Genomic DNA, 19,078 nt, shown 5'->3' on the forward strand with positions numbered 1-19,078 from the left:
TTGAGTTAATATTTATAGTAGTTTTTGATAAATGATATGATAATTTATCTATACCTTTTTACCAGTAGATGGTACACACATTTCTTATAGTATGTTATTTTCTAAAACAGCTACATGTAGCGCTGTAACAACAACGATGATAGTTTACATCATGGTGGTTTTGTAATAACTGTCAACATCAATTAATCAAAAGGATAATGTCTCATAAGGTGGTATTTCATTATATTTAAAAAATCAACCTCTCATTTTTACATTTTTACGTTGGCCACATTTAAATGTTCGTCGTTGCTTAAATATTCAATTCTCATACTTGATCATTATAATTTTATGATCCTGACATTTCAACTTTAGTGTGCATATTAACTGACAACCTCGAATTTATCGACTTTTTTTAGACAGTATGCAATGAACGCGTAAATAAAATAACACTAATTTCACATTTTGTGAAATGAAAATGAAAAATAAAATTCTCTGATTTTCAAATAAGATTTAAAAAATTATGAAAGTATTTTAATGTATAAATTATATTTCAGGGAACTATTAGAAAGGATTCATCTGTCAGGAATGGACATCAGTCAAATGTTAAAGCAAAATCTAAAAGTTCATCATCTTATGCAGACTCAGAGAATTCTGAAAAAGTAGATTTAAAATTGATGAGAATGTCTCAAACTCCTGAAAAAAGAAAAGAGGATGACAGTCACTCAAGATTAACACAAAATTTACAAACAAGCAGAAATAGTATGAAACATCCTATTAAATCCTCTAAAAGTGTTCCTGTTAAGGAAAGTTTTTCCTCAACATCCAAATCAAATATTAACAAGTCTAGAATATCATCAAAAAGTATTTTAACAACTAAAACACAGACTGAACTTACGAAGAAGTCAGATATCAATGCTGTAAAAAGCAGTAAAAGTAGTAGTGGAAGAATACAGAGTAATTATTCAGAAAAGAGAGGACAGAGTACAATATTTATACCACAATCACTTACAACTAAACTCAATGCTAAATTATCTGATAAAAGCATTAGCTCTGTATCAAAAAATGGAAAAGAAGTTAAAACATATTCAAGTTCATCAGAAACAACCGAATCAAAACCAAGGTCTAGGCAACGTAGACTATCTAGAACATTAAGTCCAAGTGAAGTAAAAATGTTACATTCTGCTAATAATAGATCAGATCCTTTACAGAAAATGGACCAGAAGAAAAAGGAGAAAATAGAGGTACTTCAGATAGATAATGAATATGATTATGAAGATGATTTTGAGGTAAAATACTGCTGTAGTTTATGCACAATTTATAATTTAGGTCTAATTTAAACTATTTCATAGGATTATGAATCTGATTTTCAAGAATGCACAGATAGTGAAACATCTGAAGTTAGTGAAGAAACAAGCATTAATCATATTAATGTACCACTGGATCCAATTGAACTGCATACTGCAAAACAAGTATTGATATTTATTTTATCATAGAATAGTATCAAAAGCAGTAATATTTTTTTATTTCAAGTTATCACTTTACTGTAGCGCAAAGTTGTGAACAGTGCCGAACAAAAGGAAGAAGAACATATGCATGATTCTGGTCATTATGAGCTTACAGAAGCAAGAAGGAGAGCTGCAAGAATAGACTCAATTGCAAATGATTCAAAGCTATCTTCTCTTCTTGAAATAAAACAACCAGTTAATAAATCATTTAGGTTTGTTCTAAGCAAAATCAAGTTTCAAAATAATTAAATAATTTTTATTGTGCAAATTGTACTGTTTTCAATAATTATATATAAATGATTGCCAAAATAATATTGATTTACATAAATAAAAATTTAATATATGCACGTGTACGCATTTTTATATAGTGAGGATAGATCGGAAAATAAATCGTTACCATTATCTACTGATGAAGGATTCGAAGATAGTCGTTCGGGTGATTTTGCAAAATCACCACCGCTCTCACAAATTTCGTTCATTGATTTCCGTAAAACCAAAGAGGAACAAAAACCAAAGGTAATAAATTGATAAATTAACGAAATAGTGAAACTTTTTATTAATAATTTTATTTATTATTGCTTTCAGAAACCCAAAAAGAGTTTAAGTAGAGGTGAAGAGCTATTAGAAATGATAAAATTAGATGTTATGGAGTGGTCTGTTCTGGAATGTTCACCTATACCATATGAAGAATTTATTAGAAATTATGGAAAATTAAATGCTCAACAAGTATAGTGATTGTCTATTAATAATATTACATCGTGTTATTAATTGAAAAATTAATGTGTTCGATTTTTAGATATCTACGCAAACTGGTGAAGATAATATTGACATAGAAACACAAACGGAGGAAATAACATTTAGAAATAAATGGACTCAATTTCCAATAGCTTGCAGACAAAATTTACAAACCAAAGAAGATTTAGACTTATTTCGTATGGTACATACACTTATCACTTTTTACTGATTAATCTTTATCTTAAATATCACATTTTTAGGATCAAATTGGGGTCGGTAGTGACAATGATAATGATATAGAAACTATAAGCTCTATGTTACCGCAACCCTTTGATATATTGCGATTAAATGATTTCATGAGTCGCGCAGGAAAGGTAATGTTATCGTTATTGGAAGAAAGACGATCTGGTGGCAATGTGTTTAAAAATGAAGAAGAAATACCATTCAGTGACGGTGTTGTCAAACTTTCTATAAATTCCATAACATTTTTGGCTGGTAGAGCAGTAACGATAATCCATTATTCAGAAGTCTTAAATAAAATCCTATTGACTATTCATTCTCCGGCTGAAGAAGTACGAATTATTTACTGAAGTACCAAATATAATCTATAGCAGTAAAACGTGTAATATTTTATTCAGGAAATCGAGACATCCAGCAAACAAGATTACATAACCGATTGTTGTATTGGATGCGTTTGGAATATTTCTGAACCATCGATGCCGATTAAATTATTGTACTCTACCTGCCCTATTACTTCATGTTGTTTTCATTCAACGAATTATAACATCGTATTTGCTGGACTTCAGGATGGGTATAATATTTTATTACTTTCAATTGTTGTACAATTTACTATATAAAAATAAATAAATATATTGAACAATAGATCGGTAAGTCTCTGGGATTTAAAGGAAGATGAAATGTGGCATCAGAAAGTGACAGATAAAGCCAACAATTTAGATTGGACAATACGGATGCCTACATATACAACAGCAACAAATGTAGAAACAAATCATACAGCACAAGTTGTTGCAATACGTATACTATCTAAAATTGAAGAAAAATCAGTAAAACAACATAACAATAAATTTGTACCAATACAGGTTTGTTGAAATTATTGTGCGCATTATATGTTGTCATGTATATAATGATTTAGTTATTAATGTTATCTGCATCAGTTATTTGTTTAACTTTAATTGTGAATATTACTTGTACTAATAGATATGTAGCTTAAGTGAAAATGGTTCAGTTGTTATATGGAGTGTTTTGCACAATATGGGCAAAAATGTCGACGATTTAGGACTATCATTTTGGGGTAGTGTAAAACTTATTAAAAGTCAAGAACTATTTTTACAACCTAACTATAAAAAAAAGTAAATATTTCCTAATAACATGTTTATTACCTATTAAACTTCAACTTTACTAAAGTCTTTTAACTCTCTAGAAAGATCATTGCAGCTACGTTCATTGATATGCATGTGGATTGCATTGATAGTAATAATCTTTATATTGCCACTAACAGTAGCAGTATTTTGCATGGTACTTGTATTGGTAACAAAGCTAATCCTGCTGTATATACAAAGTTGGATACTAGTAAGTTATTAATAACACATCAATTTTAATTAGTTCATTGTAATTTCAATACTTCATTTGATGTTTCAGATGACTGTGGGAACGTAACTTGCATAGAAATCTGTCCATTTGGATATTCGTTTTTCTTGGTAATATTTTTACTTACATTCACTCTCTTGGATTTTTTCGTTGTTCCTAAAGCAGTTTTCTAATACAGGTTAGCTGTGATGATGGAACAATTCGATTGCACTCTTTAGATATTAAGAAACCAATTTTACAATTAAAAGATGAAGACAATACATACATTATTAGATCGGTACAGTGGTCAAGGTCGAAACCATTTACACTTTTTGTACTAGACAATAAATCATGGTAAGAAAAATTAACAAAATGAATATTGATTTAAACGAAGTAAGCAATTGAAATAACTTTTGTATATGATATTTTAGTATACATATATGGGATTTAAGTAACAGTGATATATATCCAACATACAAAATAAATATGCGAAATAGTGGACATATAAAAACTATGCAATTATCATATTGCAAAACAAAACGAGATATGTCTCATCAGTACTTGGTATGTTTTTTTTTTCATGCATAATAATTTGTAAAAATTCTATATGTGTTATTTTTTCCAGGCGTTTGGTACAGAATGCGGGCACGTAGAAATACACAAGCTAAAAATGAATTTTTATCATTCAAAGGAAGAAGATTATTTACAGGAATTAAATGCTTTCATGCGATACGTTGCGATTTTATAAATAAGATAAAATCATCAATAAGGTCAATACTGTTCAAGGAAATTGACACATTTTTTATACTTCCGGTGAATTGAAACGGACTTTGTATGCCTTGGATATACATTTGTATTTTCAAAGTGAATGATACATACTTAAATAATATTTAAGGACAATCCTATAATCATAATGTATGTGTCCACTGAAAAGCATTTTTTAAACTGCTGTATCACTTTAAGGCAAAACTAGAAGTTTGCACAAAACTATTATTATTTATTGTACACATTATTCACTGTAACGCACAAAACTGAAACCGTCCACGAATTGTATACAATCCAAAATTTTATAATGTAAAAAGATATTTAAATAATATACCTCAATGAAAACATTCTTCAGTAATAATTTCTTTATTATTCTAAATATCACTTTATCAAAACATAGACTTATATAATGATGTAAGGAAAGACATTTATGCTCAAGTAATTTGTAATTTACTTAACATAACGATCAAAATATATATAACCTTCATGTAACTATAATGGAAATTCAAATATGCCGCGCCGTTGCAATTAACTTGTTTTACAAGATCATCAATAATAACAGGGTAACTCGTTACACGTTGAATTTGGTGAACTTCTAACTGCAGATGTTGAGTTTCGTCCTGTAAAAAAAAGGGCATTTGCATTTGTTTTAAATAATATAAATCTACATTAATAAACCTATTCATCATCGTAAAATTTTACGTTATTTATTCACAATGTGCGATTATTGTTCTTGGATTGATCAAATTTTAGCGAGGATCAGATCTGAGACAAAGCCAGATAAAAAGAAACGTCGTAGCTATGTTGATCCAGTTATAGTAGTTCATGGAGGCGCGGGAAAAGTTCCACGAACGAAACGTAAACACATACTCTTTGAGGTTTGAAAAATATTATATACTTTTAATTTAAAATTAACTAATATTATTTTCAAAAAAATGTTTACAAATAAATTACTATAACATTAATAACAGAAATAAAAAGTAATTATTTATAAAACATACCTGATAGTTAGTAAACCTTTTTGTAAATAATTATTAAATGAAGAATTATTCATACAAATAGGTTAAAAATGCCGCCATTGAAGCGTATAGTGATCTTATCAATGGTCGATCAGCAGTGGATGCGGTAGAAAAAGGAATCATTTATATGGAAAGTAAGCCGTTTTTTAATTGTGCGAAAGGTGGTTCTTTGGACGTTAACGATGAAATTGTCACGGATGCTGCTATAATGACGATACGCGACGCTGGATGTGTAGGCGCTGTTCGTGACATAGAACATCCTATTTCTTTAGGTATATATTTTATCTAACAAATCAGTGTACGGTTAAAAACATTTCCAGTTAACAATCTACCCTAATTTCCAATTTCAATTTCTAATTATAGCACGGAAGGTATTAGAGAAAACGGAACATGTCCTAATCGTCGAAAATGGAGCTCAAAAATTTGCCTTGGATAACGGAATTTCAATTTTACCGCCAGGAAGTTTAAACATATCCGAATCATTAATGTCAAATTTTGAATCGTTAACATGTTGTATGAATGAAGAACAGGAAGAAAGTGAATGGAGAAATGATGCTAAGGGTGAAAAAAAAGAATGCGATTCGGATTGTTTTATAAATCGACCTCAAGACGGTGAAGCATATCCATATTGTGTTTTATCTACTGATTTAGACTGGGATGATCCGATAACTGCACAGGTGTGTTTTCTATGGCACCATTATTTTATAATACTATTAGACTCTAGACACATTATGAAATCATAAATTACAATTTTTATTTAATCCTAAACTGTGTTTCTCTGTTAGTATATCTACAAAAGGATAAACAAAGATCTAATAGCTACTATAAGTTCTCAAGTTTCATAAAATATAGTTAGAAAATATGAATATTAGGTTAGCGCGGTTGGAGTAGTAGCATACGATCGTAAGAAACGGCTTGCAAGCGGAACATCGACATCTGGAGAACCTCGAAAGCCGGTTGGTTCCATCAGCTCAATCGGTACAGTAATTGGCTGCGGCATTTACACAGATGAACATGGCTGTGCCTCTGTATCTGGTAACGATACAAGCATCTATTGCTATGCACCAGCACGGAGAATAGTTAAAAAATTATCTGAAGATATATCGATTAACACCGCAGTAAACACAGTGCTACAGAACTTCGAAAATGAAACCGGGGAATCTCACATAGGTGCCATTGCGTTAGACGCAAAAGGCGAACCTTGCGTTTCCTTCAATTGCACACATTTCCCATGGGCTTTCTGCCAGAAAGGTTACGTTTATTACGGGATGGCGCAAAACGAGAAGTATTGGGAAAAAATAACTATATTAGAGCGACCTTTAGATTGCATGTGTATAAGTTCCGACGACGAGGATTAGAGAAATGTTAAATATTTCATTTTATATGTATTATACTAGACGAATTTAACTGTATAAATGTCTATTTTTAACAATGTTAATATTTGTACCTATAGCAATATTAGTATCTTATTATTTTAAAGTTAATATTATGCTTTTACATACCGGAAATATAATACTATGATTTGAATCATATATTCCATACATGGAGAACGCAGGCGTTGGGCCCTTGAAAGTAATTCCGAAAAGCTTGTCCATTTCCAAAAGCATCGAGTAGATTTCTTCTCGTCTTACGTCTGTTATATTTTCATGTGTTATCACCTGGAAGTAATGTTTACAAAAATATTTAATGTCGTTGCTTTTAATACTTTTAACATTATTTTTCTCATAAGAGAATTACCATGCCTAACGGAGCCCACGTAAGCAAACATGTTTCATCCGAATCGACCTCATTAAGGCATAGGGTTCGGTACTTGTTATTCCTCGTCTGATAGCCAGGATTGCCTAAAATAGAGAAGCAACAAGCTTAAAATGAGGCACAAGAAAGATATGATTATATACTCACTGATATTTTTATAAAATAGTGACGAATTAACATACCAATTTTCCCCTCGATGTTCTTTAAATCAACAAAAGCCACGTCTCCAACATCAGACATCATGCAGTCAAAGGCAATCAAATCTTTCCCAACTCCGTTCGCTACAAATCACATTGTTTTCTTGTTTAATCAGCACACAAATCATGCTACGCGATTTTATTATCACGCCACGTGTAAATACACACCTTGGATATTCAAGGCATGTAAATTATATGGCATTTGGCCGTCACTGTCACTCAAACCAACAACGGAACTCTCTGTAAAAAAGTTAGCAACTGCTTCTGTGTCCGAGCAATAAGACTTTGTACCTGATATATTCTTCAGAGCAGCCACAAAAGCGTACCACCCTACGAAAATGTGTTTTGGCCGTCATTAAACAATTTTGAAAGAGTTTAAAAATATTTTAAATTATTTATATTGCTAAACATATAGAAATCAATTGAAAATATTTAAAGAAAAATTAACCGATATAATATCAAGAATATTAATAAGTATTATTTATATTTTTCATTATTTCATAACAATGTGCAATAATTAAATTTCTATTTATTGATTAACAGGAACATTGAGGATTTTGTTTAACAACTTTATCTATAAATATGAAATAAGACTCGTCTAAAGATCACTATTCGATAGAATCATTCAAAAAATGGAAATATTCTCACCAACGTCTCGATATCCCGTGAAACATGCCTTGACTCCTTTCAAGTCTCTCAAACTCTTGATCCATGAATCCTGTTGGACGATAGCCGCAATTCTAACGAAGTCATTGTTCCTCTTGGGTACCACCTGCACGATCGTTTTTAGACCCATTCTGAAACAATATCCTAAACACTGTAACCACTATCATCTCTATCCACAACTTTATGCAACTTGAATGTTTACTTACTTTCTAGCGTCAAACAGCTCCTCCGGCTTTGCAACGAATATATCCGCACGCTCGGTCTTGAGAGTCTTTAAACAACCTGCTCTGCTCAATTCCTGGATACACGAAATTGCTGGTTCCACACCATACACGATCGAAGCTTCCCTGAGCCACCGACACTTGTTCTCTTCCAAATTGGACGCGACGCACCATTTCACTCTTCTCGATGGATGACACGTTGCACGATTATTAGCGGTCATGAAACGAGGAACTGTGGTCAAGTGTTACTATTGTTATTATTGCAGAAACAAAATTTTATAATTTAACTTTTTCATAGTGCAATATGAAAGAAATTCGAGCAAACTCCTCTATGTATCTTGGAAGTCATTATTTTCCTATTTCTTATTATCTTATTACGCTATGAAAAAGTTAATCTTTAATTAATAAGGTATGACATATAGTGATATATGATGAATAGACTGCGAATTTTTACTTATGAGAGATTTAAGGATGTAAAAATGCACAGAATGTTCATAAGATGTAAACATAGATTTGCACAAGCATCCACAGTCTAATGACAAATTAATGAAAATCATTTTAAAAAATCAATTCTGTCTGATTAGTTAGAAAATGAACACAATAAGAAAACTTCTTTAATAGAATTTTTAAATAAATTTTTTCTTGAAAAGGATCGAGTGTTGTTCATGTTGTAATTAATCGTCGCTAATTACATCTTGTTAGGAAGTCCTCCGGCGTTTCCAGAGTATCTGTGCTCACCGGCGTTGGATGATAATTTTCCAACAATTGGCGTAGTATCGAACTGAACTTGTCCATTTTCAAGGAGCTCATCATCTTCTCCACCTTCTCTGCTACCTCTCTGGTAAAAGGCAAACATCACTTAAAAGATACATTACTCCATCAAATCCTTTTTATTAAAGTCTCTTCTTTTACTAACGATCTAGCGACGACCATCGGCCATGGTTTTGTTATCCATACGCATGGTTTGTCAAGTTTCACGGGCCTCGTCGTACCATCCGGACAAAGATACTTGTAATTTTCTTTACTGATCCGTTCCATCTAATTTCATACATGGTTTCGTTAACAAACTGCTTGAAGTTGTTATATCACGCTACTCAAAATAATTAACACGTTCCATAGCAGACAAAAATTAGCATGTTTCTCTATTTAAACATTCATAGGCGAGTATAAAAATATTTCTTGATCTACTGCAAAAAGGCATGAAAATGTCAAGAACTCACCTTTCTTTTCTTTTTTTTTTTTTTTTAAGTTACATATTTCACTTTTACAGTTCAATCAATCGTTTATTTTATATCTTAATACTCTATTCTAAGTTTACATACTATTCTGAACTTTAGAATCTCAGGCGAAAAGGCGATTATTCTGTTATTGATTATTGGACATATACTGTCCAAAAAGTTAAGATTTCGCGTTTTAAGATAATAGTTTCTATTTATGGAACATGTTTAAAAAGGGACAATATTTCGACCCTTTCATTTTTCTTCATTCTTGAATTATTTCGAATAGTCATTTGTTTATCTGAAATTAATTCTTCTACCTTAAAATGCAGCAGAGTATCATTTAATCTAACCCAGGCAATGTCACCTGCGTTATCAGTGAGGCAGAATAAAGCACCTTCGCGACCGTAATAGGCATCATTCGTATAACAGCCGACTGGATTATCGCACGCGGCGCAAAGATTCCTATACTTCGATTCTACGAGCAAGAAGGTGGGAATGGAGTAACTACATTGTATATTATTTTCAATTTGCTTCAACTGTACAAATACTTACTTAATTTACTATCATATGTGGTATCGGCGGTCCAAGCGCCAGCAATACAAGCTGCTTCGAAGAAATTCGACAAACCGTCCATTCGATTCTCCAACAACGTCTTATCCGGATCACATTTTCTCAATATTACCCATTCGTCAAAGTACTACAATTGTGATACAGGTATGTAAATGTTTTGATAGTTCATTTGTATTTTTAAGTAATACTATTTTGTATGACCAATTTTATATTTATGTTCAATTATATTATTGGATGCTATAAAGGCCTTAGCATCACATGTTAATTTGAAGTAAACTTTACCCAAAAATTGTTGTATGCAGTGATTACTTTCTACGGCATCTAAAAAAATAATATTTCTCTTTTGATATTTGATTTTCATAATAAAAATTATGTAATAAATTAATTGCAATTTTCATACATTTTTCCATAAGAAAAAAGAATTGTAAACAACACTATTTATTTATATTGATATTTGTGTAATATTTGAAAAAATTACGATTCCCAAAATGTGTGTCAAAATAATGATTCTATTATGTAGAGGTTCCAGATAAGATTTAGATCCCACTGTTAACATAAGTCGGTCAATATTGATTCACAAAATTTAATATAACTTGATGAAAACATAGTAACGAAGTTTATAGGTAATATGTAATATGTAAGAAAAGAATGAATAATTTATTGATGCGTTTCACGAACACAGAAGAGTTTTGAGTGTTCTAAGGCCATTTTTGCATCCAGCTATACAACTGTAATTAGTTATTAAAGAGGAAGTTCATATCGTGAATTCTAATTGACTGTATTTTATATAAAGTAATTAATATTTTTAATAGAATTCTTCTCAGAAGAAGTGATTTATATACATATAAATAGCAAGAAGCAAATTATCTTCTCTGATACTCCAGTACTTATAATCTTATTTTGGACGATTGGGTTATATTATCTGAGAAAAACAATATCTTTTATAGAACACAGACACGGTAAACAAGGAGTAGTTATAAGAAAATTAACCGTAGAAAATGCATTGGTCCAATCATCGGTGGTATCCAGTCCAGGATGACAGAATCTCTTACCCTTAACGTCCCATATATTCCTCACATCCTTAGATACTATGACTACCATCTCATAACGTTGCTTCTCTACCAAAAGATAATATAACATCGAAGAAACGTGAATTTCAACTTCTCACGTGATGGCAACTGGTAAAATAATTTTAATCGCTATTCGATTTACTTTGTAATTACCATCTGGAAGCATTCTTAGCTCGTTCGTGACTAGAATGTTGTATTCGTTGTACGCGGATGCTGCGACCAGATCTTCCGGTTCCATTACGGTAAAGTCGGCTTTGGCCATGGTCAATCGCCGCAGGCAATTAAACCTGTGTAATCGATGTGCCGTTAAAAAACAACAAGACGCGAAATGCGGAGAAAGGAATCGATCAATACTCTTCAAAAAGTATAAAGTAGCATTCAGACGATCATTATTATTGTCAATATTTCAAATTCTCAACATTGCATTGATAATTATGTCTTGATCGCCCACAAGGTGTCTTATGTACAATAATGGTGAGTATCTTAACTATTGATACTAATATTGATAATAATATTAATAATATCGATATTGTCAATATTACAGGGTTCTCAACATTATCGTACATAGGAGATCCTCTAGAACCAAAACAGTCCATTTTTTTTACCAATACAATATTGTCAATATTTATTGACAAACTGCATTTTCCTCATACATTCGATATTATTGATAATACATTCAATTTCGCGTTAGCGTTTAACGATGTCAAATCACAAGAAAGCATGTTCAATCATTACATATTTCAACATTATCAACGAAAGAAGATAAGAACGTATGGAACACAATTATTTTTCATCAAACCACCTCGACAATATTCGAAATATTGATAATACTTCTCTATAGTAATATTAGAAGATCTCTATAATGTTGAGAACCCTGAAATATTGACAATAATATTAATAATCTGAATACTCTTTAAAAGATTTATCGATCTTTCTATAAATTTGTTATACTCGCCTATCATTTCCTATAACACACTCTACCTGACTCCCTGAGATTACCAACTGCTTGCAAAGTTCGCGGACCCTTTTTGTTGTATGAATGCTCTCGACCACGCATAGTTTCACTGAAACGACGGTGTTTCTATTTTTTTTTTTCTCTTGCAAAACTCTTTCTCGTCCTCTCGAGCAAAGGGGAAAACATGACTACATAATTCGTTACCAATGACGAACAAATTGCTCGCCGCTCAAAGTAACTGGAGGGATCGTGTTAACGCAGCTTTCTATAATACTCTACATTATTCTCTTATGATACTTGAGTATTTTAAAATCCTATTGTTATCTTTAGCGATGAATTATTAAAGGCATTGCATGGATTTAAAGAAGAATTTTTAATATCTATTTTTTAGCTTGTATATTTTGTAGAATATTGATGTTACGGGGATCGTGGATATTAATTAAAATTACTTACAATTTTCAGCGTTGATACTTTGATGAACAAACGGGAAGAAGAAGAGTAAAACAAATAATCGAATATCCATCTTTGACGACCTTTCCACCGGCATCCTCTTCAAGGACGTATCGTAAGCGTTTGATTTTCACTCTTTCACAAGATTCTTCAAACTAATTATCAAAAACTAATACACGATATTTTTCCATGTAATGTTTCATACCGAAAACACACTGATATGCAGGAATAGAGTGTGCAAGTGTTTCATTATTTATAACAATAATTACACTTGTCGCACCGTTATAGTTGACGAGGTAAACGCTAGTTTAATGAATATGCAGACACATTAATCAGTAACGGAACTAACGGTGTTACGCATCAACTTCAATGAAACTTCGAGTACAAACAGAAAATCAACAAGCATTTTATTAATTTTTTATTGTGTATAAATACTCGGTGATTTAAAAGATATTTAGCAACAAAGATCGAGTTTCATCTATTGATACAATCAATCAGGTTTGCCTGTTACACCTCCTCTTTTGTTATACTATCTACTTTTCTTCATTCTCGTATCGCTACTATTAGCGTTATTATTACGCGCGTAGATTGAGCAAACTTTAATTAATATTCCATGAATAATTCTATTCGAAGTTTCATTGAAATCGACGCGTAATGCTTCACGCAGTCTGGTCGTCAGTTTTCCTCGATTCTGATGTAAATTGACGGAAATCATTGAGAGACAATTAATACGGACACCGAAATGAAGACGACAGAAACGACCTATTCACGATCACAGATAACGAAATCCACAACGATAATTATTCATGTCTGTTTACGAGACAACTTGATGAATCAACGCAAGGATCTTCTTACAATCGTTCTTTATAAAAAGTTCTTCGTTATTTATGAAATGACATCATCGGCTGAATCTTCAATTATCACGAAAAGAAGTATTATTCGACTGTTTCCTAACAACACGTACCTTCACCTTTCAATCAGTGCACCAAATTCTCTTGATATACAATGAAGTACTCTCTCGGCAGAGTGCTAAGGACAGATGTCCGACAATCGAAATAGAAGACAGTAGCGGGTAGACAACAGGCACGGTCTGTTTCGAGAGGAATGAGTGTGAATTATGTGAAAAAGGTCAGCCGGTTCGGCTGCATGAATAACTCGTTTCAGCAGAGTCTTTGGAGATGTAAAGAACAACGATCGACGAATTTACCACATGGCGCCCGGTACACGAGGAGGTGGATTTCTTTGCATTCGATGCGTCTACCTCTACATGTAACTCCACGCAGACTGGATTAAATTGAAACTGGCTGCTGATACGACCAATAGTCCAGTAGGGAACTGGAATTATTGAGGCTGGTGGGGGCTCATGCGTAATATAACATGTTGGTACAGTAGATGACGTTAATGTTCATGAACAATCCGAAACGAATTTAACCAACATTTTGCACAAGTGAATTTTTATGTGACGCATACTATTTAGTAAATTGTAAAAACTGTGAATTATAATTGATTAAGAGTTATTACTGGATTTGATGCACATGTGAAAGGAGAAGAACAGGACTGATGTTTCTTACTGATGATAATTTACATCCTCCTATACAGTGGCTGCATGTGTGCCTCTGTTATATTTTCCGCGTATTTTCTAAATGAGTCTTGTTGTCGTTATATAAACGGAAAATCCAGAGAATTGAATTAATCGTGGGTTAATTCCAATCAGTTCAGAATCAGTTAATTTCAATCAGATTTGAAACAATCTTCGTATAGCTGTTGTTAATTTCTTGATAATCATAGTAGGTTTTTATTTGATACCTTTAACTTTACTCTTTCTGTTCAAATTTCATCACTCATGTCATTTTAATTAAAACAAAAATTCGATTAATCGTATAATATACACAGCACTTCATCAATATTTACATTATTATCAGTATTATCAGTATCATTTTATTGATTAGGATTAAAGAATGTCATAAATACAAGCTATGCTATTTGCAAAAACAATAACGTATTCATAGAACATGAATTATTTACCATGTTCTCTATCAATCATCATAATTTAATTATTTTAGTAATTATATTGTTTCGTGTATTTAATCATTCATTAAACATATAATTCGAAAAGAATAGCTACACATATCTTCCACGAATTTAATTCATTGAAAAATAACACAAGATCCGAAATCTTAAACTTTTCTTGTAACTGTGATTTCTCTATGCATGCTCCTCACGTAAAGGTCTAAGTCATGCTACAATTGCTACTGAATTATTTTGTTAGTAAGTGTAGGAACGAAGATTGCTAGCAAATTATTATTATTGTTACGCAGTATCATTTCTCTTAAAGCATATACATCGTCATCATCATAAAATATTTTCCAACAAAGCCCTCTAAAATTGCAAAAGAATAAATTCGTGAAAATTTAAATATTAAATATTCCATCTTTTTTAACTATCACAAGAAATTTTTATTATTATTATTATTTATTATTATATATTTATTATTATATATTTATTATATATATATATATATATTTATTACTCTATTAGAGAATATTTGAATAAATTAAAAAAATTGTAAAGGTATTCAAATAATCAAACATTCAATACAACTTTGCGCAAAAAATTTTTACTCGATTTAAAGTTATAGTATCCACTGCATAAAAATTACAAATGACATATACACGCATGTTTGATGATAAGCCTTGTTCGACCAAGATAACTAATCAACATTGATAGAAGAGTATATATAAGTACTAAAAATGACTGATTAATATTTGTGGAATATTTCAACTACTCGCATCATTTTTTTACGACATAGTAATTTTTTATAAAACGTAATTAATCAATTCTTTTGTAACCGTAAAGATTAAATTAATATTCATATAATAATCTAACAGTACTGGTTATGAAAAAACTCACTTTTCAATATAATTTCTTAAATAGTCTTTTTCATAACATGTGTTAGGATAGATAAAATCTTCTCTGTAAATACGAAGATTTTGTCATATGATCAAATATGAGTTATAAAATGTATCTTATGCATACATATGTGTGCATCTGTCATATGGATGACCTTGAGACGCTCACATCTGTACATATGTGCATATATATGTGTGTCCATATTGAAGATAAAAGTATCTCGAACTTCGAACTCGAAACTTCACACTTGACACAATGAGTAGTTAGTAGCGCTAGTATAGCTGTATGTGAGGGAGGTATGTTAAGTCCATGTGATTCGCTGCCAAAACATCAGTTTACAGCCTCCGTACTTCATGTCAGTACGTTCAGTACTTTCCTTCTGTGATATTGACGATATGGAAGGAGAACAAATAATCAGGAGAAACAACTCTAGGTTCTATGCATTGTATTATTAATATTATTCAGTGTAATATGATATATTTAATTTATTCTCTTACGAACAATAATCCTTTTTATTGTAGAAAAATAAGTCGTATTAATATTATTGAAGATGCAGATAAAGTATATCATCCGATAATGCAGAGGGTGTTTATTGCGTCGTTATTTATATAAAGTACAAATATAGAGGAATCACATGTAGGGGCAAATTCACTGAACGCGGTTAGTTCGATACAGTGAACTTTCACAGATTAGAATGCTATTTTTTAATGTTTGTTATAAAGTAGGCAACATAATTTTTATTGAATATTTACAATGTTACTTCTAAATTATATCTATAGATATATGTGATAAGTTATCTTTTTCGTACCAGTGTTTCCTCTGTTATCTTACTTTATATTCGTTCTATGTATTTATTGTTTTCATTTATATATGTGTCTGGAATGTTTCTAATTAGTTATGTATATTAATATATTTTGATTTCAGAAAACAATGCTGAATTTAAGTATTGTTCCCCAGACTAAAATATTTAAGACAATATTTTTCTGATGTATTGGTTACTGTAATGTCACAAAAAATGAAGCTAAATTACACACAGTTGCCTATCAAGGCACATTATTTCTTCTTTATGGCAGGTAAGTCCAATTAATTAAGTTGAAATACATCTTTCTTTATTGTGTAATTCTTTTATATTATTTCTGATTGCAGCTATGGGACCAATTCTTCCATTTTTACCAGTTTATGGTAAACAACTTGGTATTTCAGCATTTATTATGGGCAGTATAACAGCTATTCTACCAATCTTGTTCTTAATTGCTAAACCAACTTTTGGTTTTCTCGTGGATTATTTTTATACCTGGAGAAAAACAATTTTTATCGCATTATTAGCAGTAACAAGTGGTTGCTATATTTGTATGTACTTCTTACCAGTACTTCCAGGTCCAGTTTTTTCAGACTATAGTTTTAGTAATGTATCTTGTGATTTGTTACCATATTGTAAACTAGAGGTACTTTATTATTGATTTGTAATAATATAATTTGAACACTCACAACTTTTATAAATTATCAGTTTTTATTTTCTATTTCAGGATATTTCTAAGCCATATTTATGTACTGGAGTAAAGAATGCTATATGCCATTGGACCTGTATAGATAAAAATTTCTCTGTATCAATACAATTCCAAGCACTTAATGAAGAAATAAGCTTTTCCTCAAATTCAACGTGCTTAATTGATAAAAATAGTACCTTATATTGTTCTAAACATAGCAACTGCAATGTTATTTGTCATAACTTGTATGATAGTTATTGCCTATATACATCTGTTACTTTTTGGGGTTTTGTTTTATTAATGTCTCTTGGTAATATTGGTTTCAATGTATGTAATTGCATGAGTGATGCAATTTGTTTTGATATATTAGGTATGACGTAATTTCCTTCTCTTTTCATTTCAGTTTATTAGTGATAGCAGCAAATATTATATTTATTTTTCTAGGTGAAGATGGTCAAATGGGGTATGGTAGACAACGTCTTTGGGGAACTATAGGTTTTGGAATTTCTGCCTTTTTGGCTGGCTACACAGTAGATTATTGGTCTAAAGGAGAAATTATTAAAATATACACACCTGCGTTCTTACTTGTTTTCATATTCACACTCATTGATCTATTCTGTTGTAAAAAATTAGACGTGAGTACCTATCATAAAATCTCAAAAATAAGAAATATTTGTTTTTAATATATTTAATTACGCTACTTATTAAAACTACTTTTTGCAGCTGCCAGTAATGACAGGATCGGCAGATATACTGAAAGACATTATGAAACTTTTGAGGTTGAAACCTATAATTATATTTCTCTGTTTTACAACGATTGCCGGCATTATCGATAGCTTTATGATTTATTTCTTATTTTGGTAAAATCTTATTTCGATAAAATATTAAATTTTTAATATTTCAATATAAATTTTTAAAAATGTGATACATAAATTACAAGAGCAAAATGAAATTCGCAAATAATACGTTTCAAATAGGTATTTAGAAGACCTCGCTGTGGCAACTAATTGCGTGAGAGACATTAAATTAATAGAAGGTTTAATCGTTGCAGCAGAAACTTTGTGCGGCGAAGTAACTTTTTTTTTGCTGTCTGGTATATTACTTATTTATTTAAGTAATCTTATTTTTTGTATTATTTTTTATTTTTTAATCGGTTTCTCCTTAATAGGTAAGATCCTAAAGAAACTAGGATTCGGATATAGCTTTACATTGTGTTTCGTATGCTATGCTTTACGACTTGGACTGATTTCTTTGGCATTGAATCCGTGGTGGGTAATACCAATAGAACTGTTTATGCAAGGACCTACTTATGCACTTTGTTACGCGACAATAGTCGCTTATGCAAGTAAAGTTGCACCGCCCGGAACATCAGCTACTGTTCAAGGAATCGTAGCTGGCATGGATGACGGTTTTGGTAATGAAAGTTTATGATATGGATGTACCGTTGTTTAAATATAATACACATAATATGCATTTGTATTATTCTAATCGATAATTTTAATCGAACGCAAAATTACTCAAAGATATTACTCAAGTATACTTAATAGTTTTACTATATTATTATTTATTGCTCCAGGTTTTGCAATTGGTAGCTTGATAGGCGGAATCTTATACAAATTATTTGGAGGTGTAACAACGTTACGGATATTTTCATCAATTGCCGCTATAACAGCATTCTTATACCTCATTTTATACGTATTATATTTAAAAGACATAATACCAGGTAGTAAAACTAATAGTCATTAGATATTTAATTTTTTGTATGCTGCTGTGGTTAAATCAATTTCTTATTATAGATACAAAGAACAATGTAGAATGGAAAACACCAGAGGAAGCTCAAAAGAAATGTACAGTTGCAGAAAGCTGACTACACAAAAATTTAAATCAAAAATATTTGAATATTTTACTGCAAATGAATATTATTGTTAATGATATAATTATCGTTTTACTAACCGATTTGTTTATTACCAATTGATAATTTATAAAT

The 19,078-nt window shown here is 31.1% G+C and overlaps 3 protein-coding genes across 14 annotated transcripts; 2 read left to right on the forward strand and 1 right to left on the reverse strand.

Annotated features, from left to right (window-relative positions):
* The first annotated feature begins 102 nt into the window (after positions 1-102).
* LOC100740090 (WD repeat-containing protein 60) lies at positions 103-4,920 on the forward strand. Its single transcript, XM_012382313.3, has 16 exons — positions 103-209; positions 534-1,265; positions 1,329-1,448; positions 1,527-1,696; positions 1,853-2,000; positions 2,070-2,210; positions 2,281-2,421; positions 2,480-2,791; positions 2,858-3,030; positions 3,103-3,319; positions 3,438-3,589; positions 3,661-3,809; positions 3,879-3,937; positions 4,006-4,160; positions 4,238-4,370; positions 4,432-4,920. The coding sequence occupies exons 1-16, from the start codon at positions 198-200 to the stop codon at positions 4,552-4,554; spliced, it is 2,937 nt and encodes a 978-aa protein (XP_012237736.1). The 5' UTR covers positions 103-197; the 3' UTR covers positions 4,555-4,920.
* On the reverse strand, positions 4,919-14,170 carry LOC100743658 (transferrin). Of its 10 annotated transcripts, none has more exons than XM_033319417.1 (16): positions 13,902-14,170; positions 12,698-12,909; positions 12,245-12,353; positions 11,443-11,576; positions 11,210-11,337; positions 10,202-10,346; positions 9,967-10,124; positions 9,346-9,467; positions 9,122-9,267; positions 8,415-8,661; positions 8,191-8,339; positions 7,711-7,872; positions 7,528-7,626; positions 7,328-7,431; positions 7,093-7,248; positions 5,006-5,191 (listed from the first exon to the last, which is right to left on the reverse strand). In XM_033319417.1, exons 2-16 carry the CDS (start codon positions 12,789-12,791, stop codon positions 5,006-5,008), a joined length of 2,139 nt encoding a protein of 712 aa, XP_033175308.1. In that variant the 5' UTR covers positions 12,792-12,909; positions 13,902-14,170. The 10 variants fall into 10 exon arrangements, with proteins under 10 accessions (XP_003487430.1, XP_024221610.1, XP_024221611.1 ...); XM_024365838.2 differs by having other exon boundaries at positions 12,698-12,997; XM_024365840.2 differs by having other exon boundaries at positions 12,698-12,849; positions 13,659-14,170.
* Positions 12,707-19,039, forward strand: LOC100743780 (major facilitator superfamily domain-containing protein 6). Of its 3 annotated transcripts, XM_012382318.3 has the most exons (11): positions 15,802-16,037; positions 16,126-16,325; positions 16,529-16,677; positions 16,751-17,049; positions 17,131-17,461; positions 17,536-17,726; positions 17,815-17,951; positions 18,069-18,184; positions 18,260-18,505; positions 18,668-18,814; positions 18,888-19,039. In XM_012382318.3, the coding sequence occupies exons 3-11, from the start codon at positions 16,608-16,610 to the stop codon at positions 18,956-18,958; spliced, it is 1,608 nt and encodes a 535-aa protein (XP_012237741.1). In that variant the 5' UTR covers positions 15,802-16,037; positions 16,126-16,325; positions 16,529-16,607; the 3' UTR covers positions 18,959-19,039. The 3 variants fall into 3 exon arrangements, with proteins under 3 accessions (XP_012237739.1, XP_012237741.1, XP_012237744.1); XM_012382316.3 differs by lacking the exons at positions 15,802-16,037; positions 16,126-16,325 and adding an exon at positions 12,707-12,809; XM_012382321.3 differs by lacking the exon at positions 16,126-16,325 and having other exon boundaries at positions 15,818-16,037.
* The last annotated feature ends 39 nt before the right edge of the window (positions 19,040-19,078 follow it).

This window comes from Bombus impatiens, unplaced genomic scaffold (assembly GCF_000188095.3).
Source record: "Bombus impatiens unplaced genomic scaffold, BIMP_2.2 scf_0151, whole genome shotgun sequence".
NCBI classification, from domain to species: Eukaryota; Metazoa; Arthropoda; class Insecta; order Hymenoptera; family Apidae; genus Bombus; species Bombus impatiens.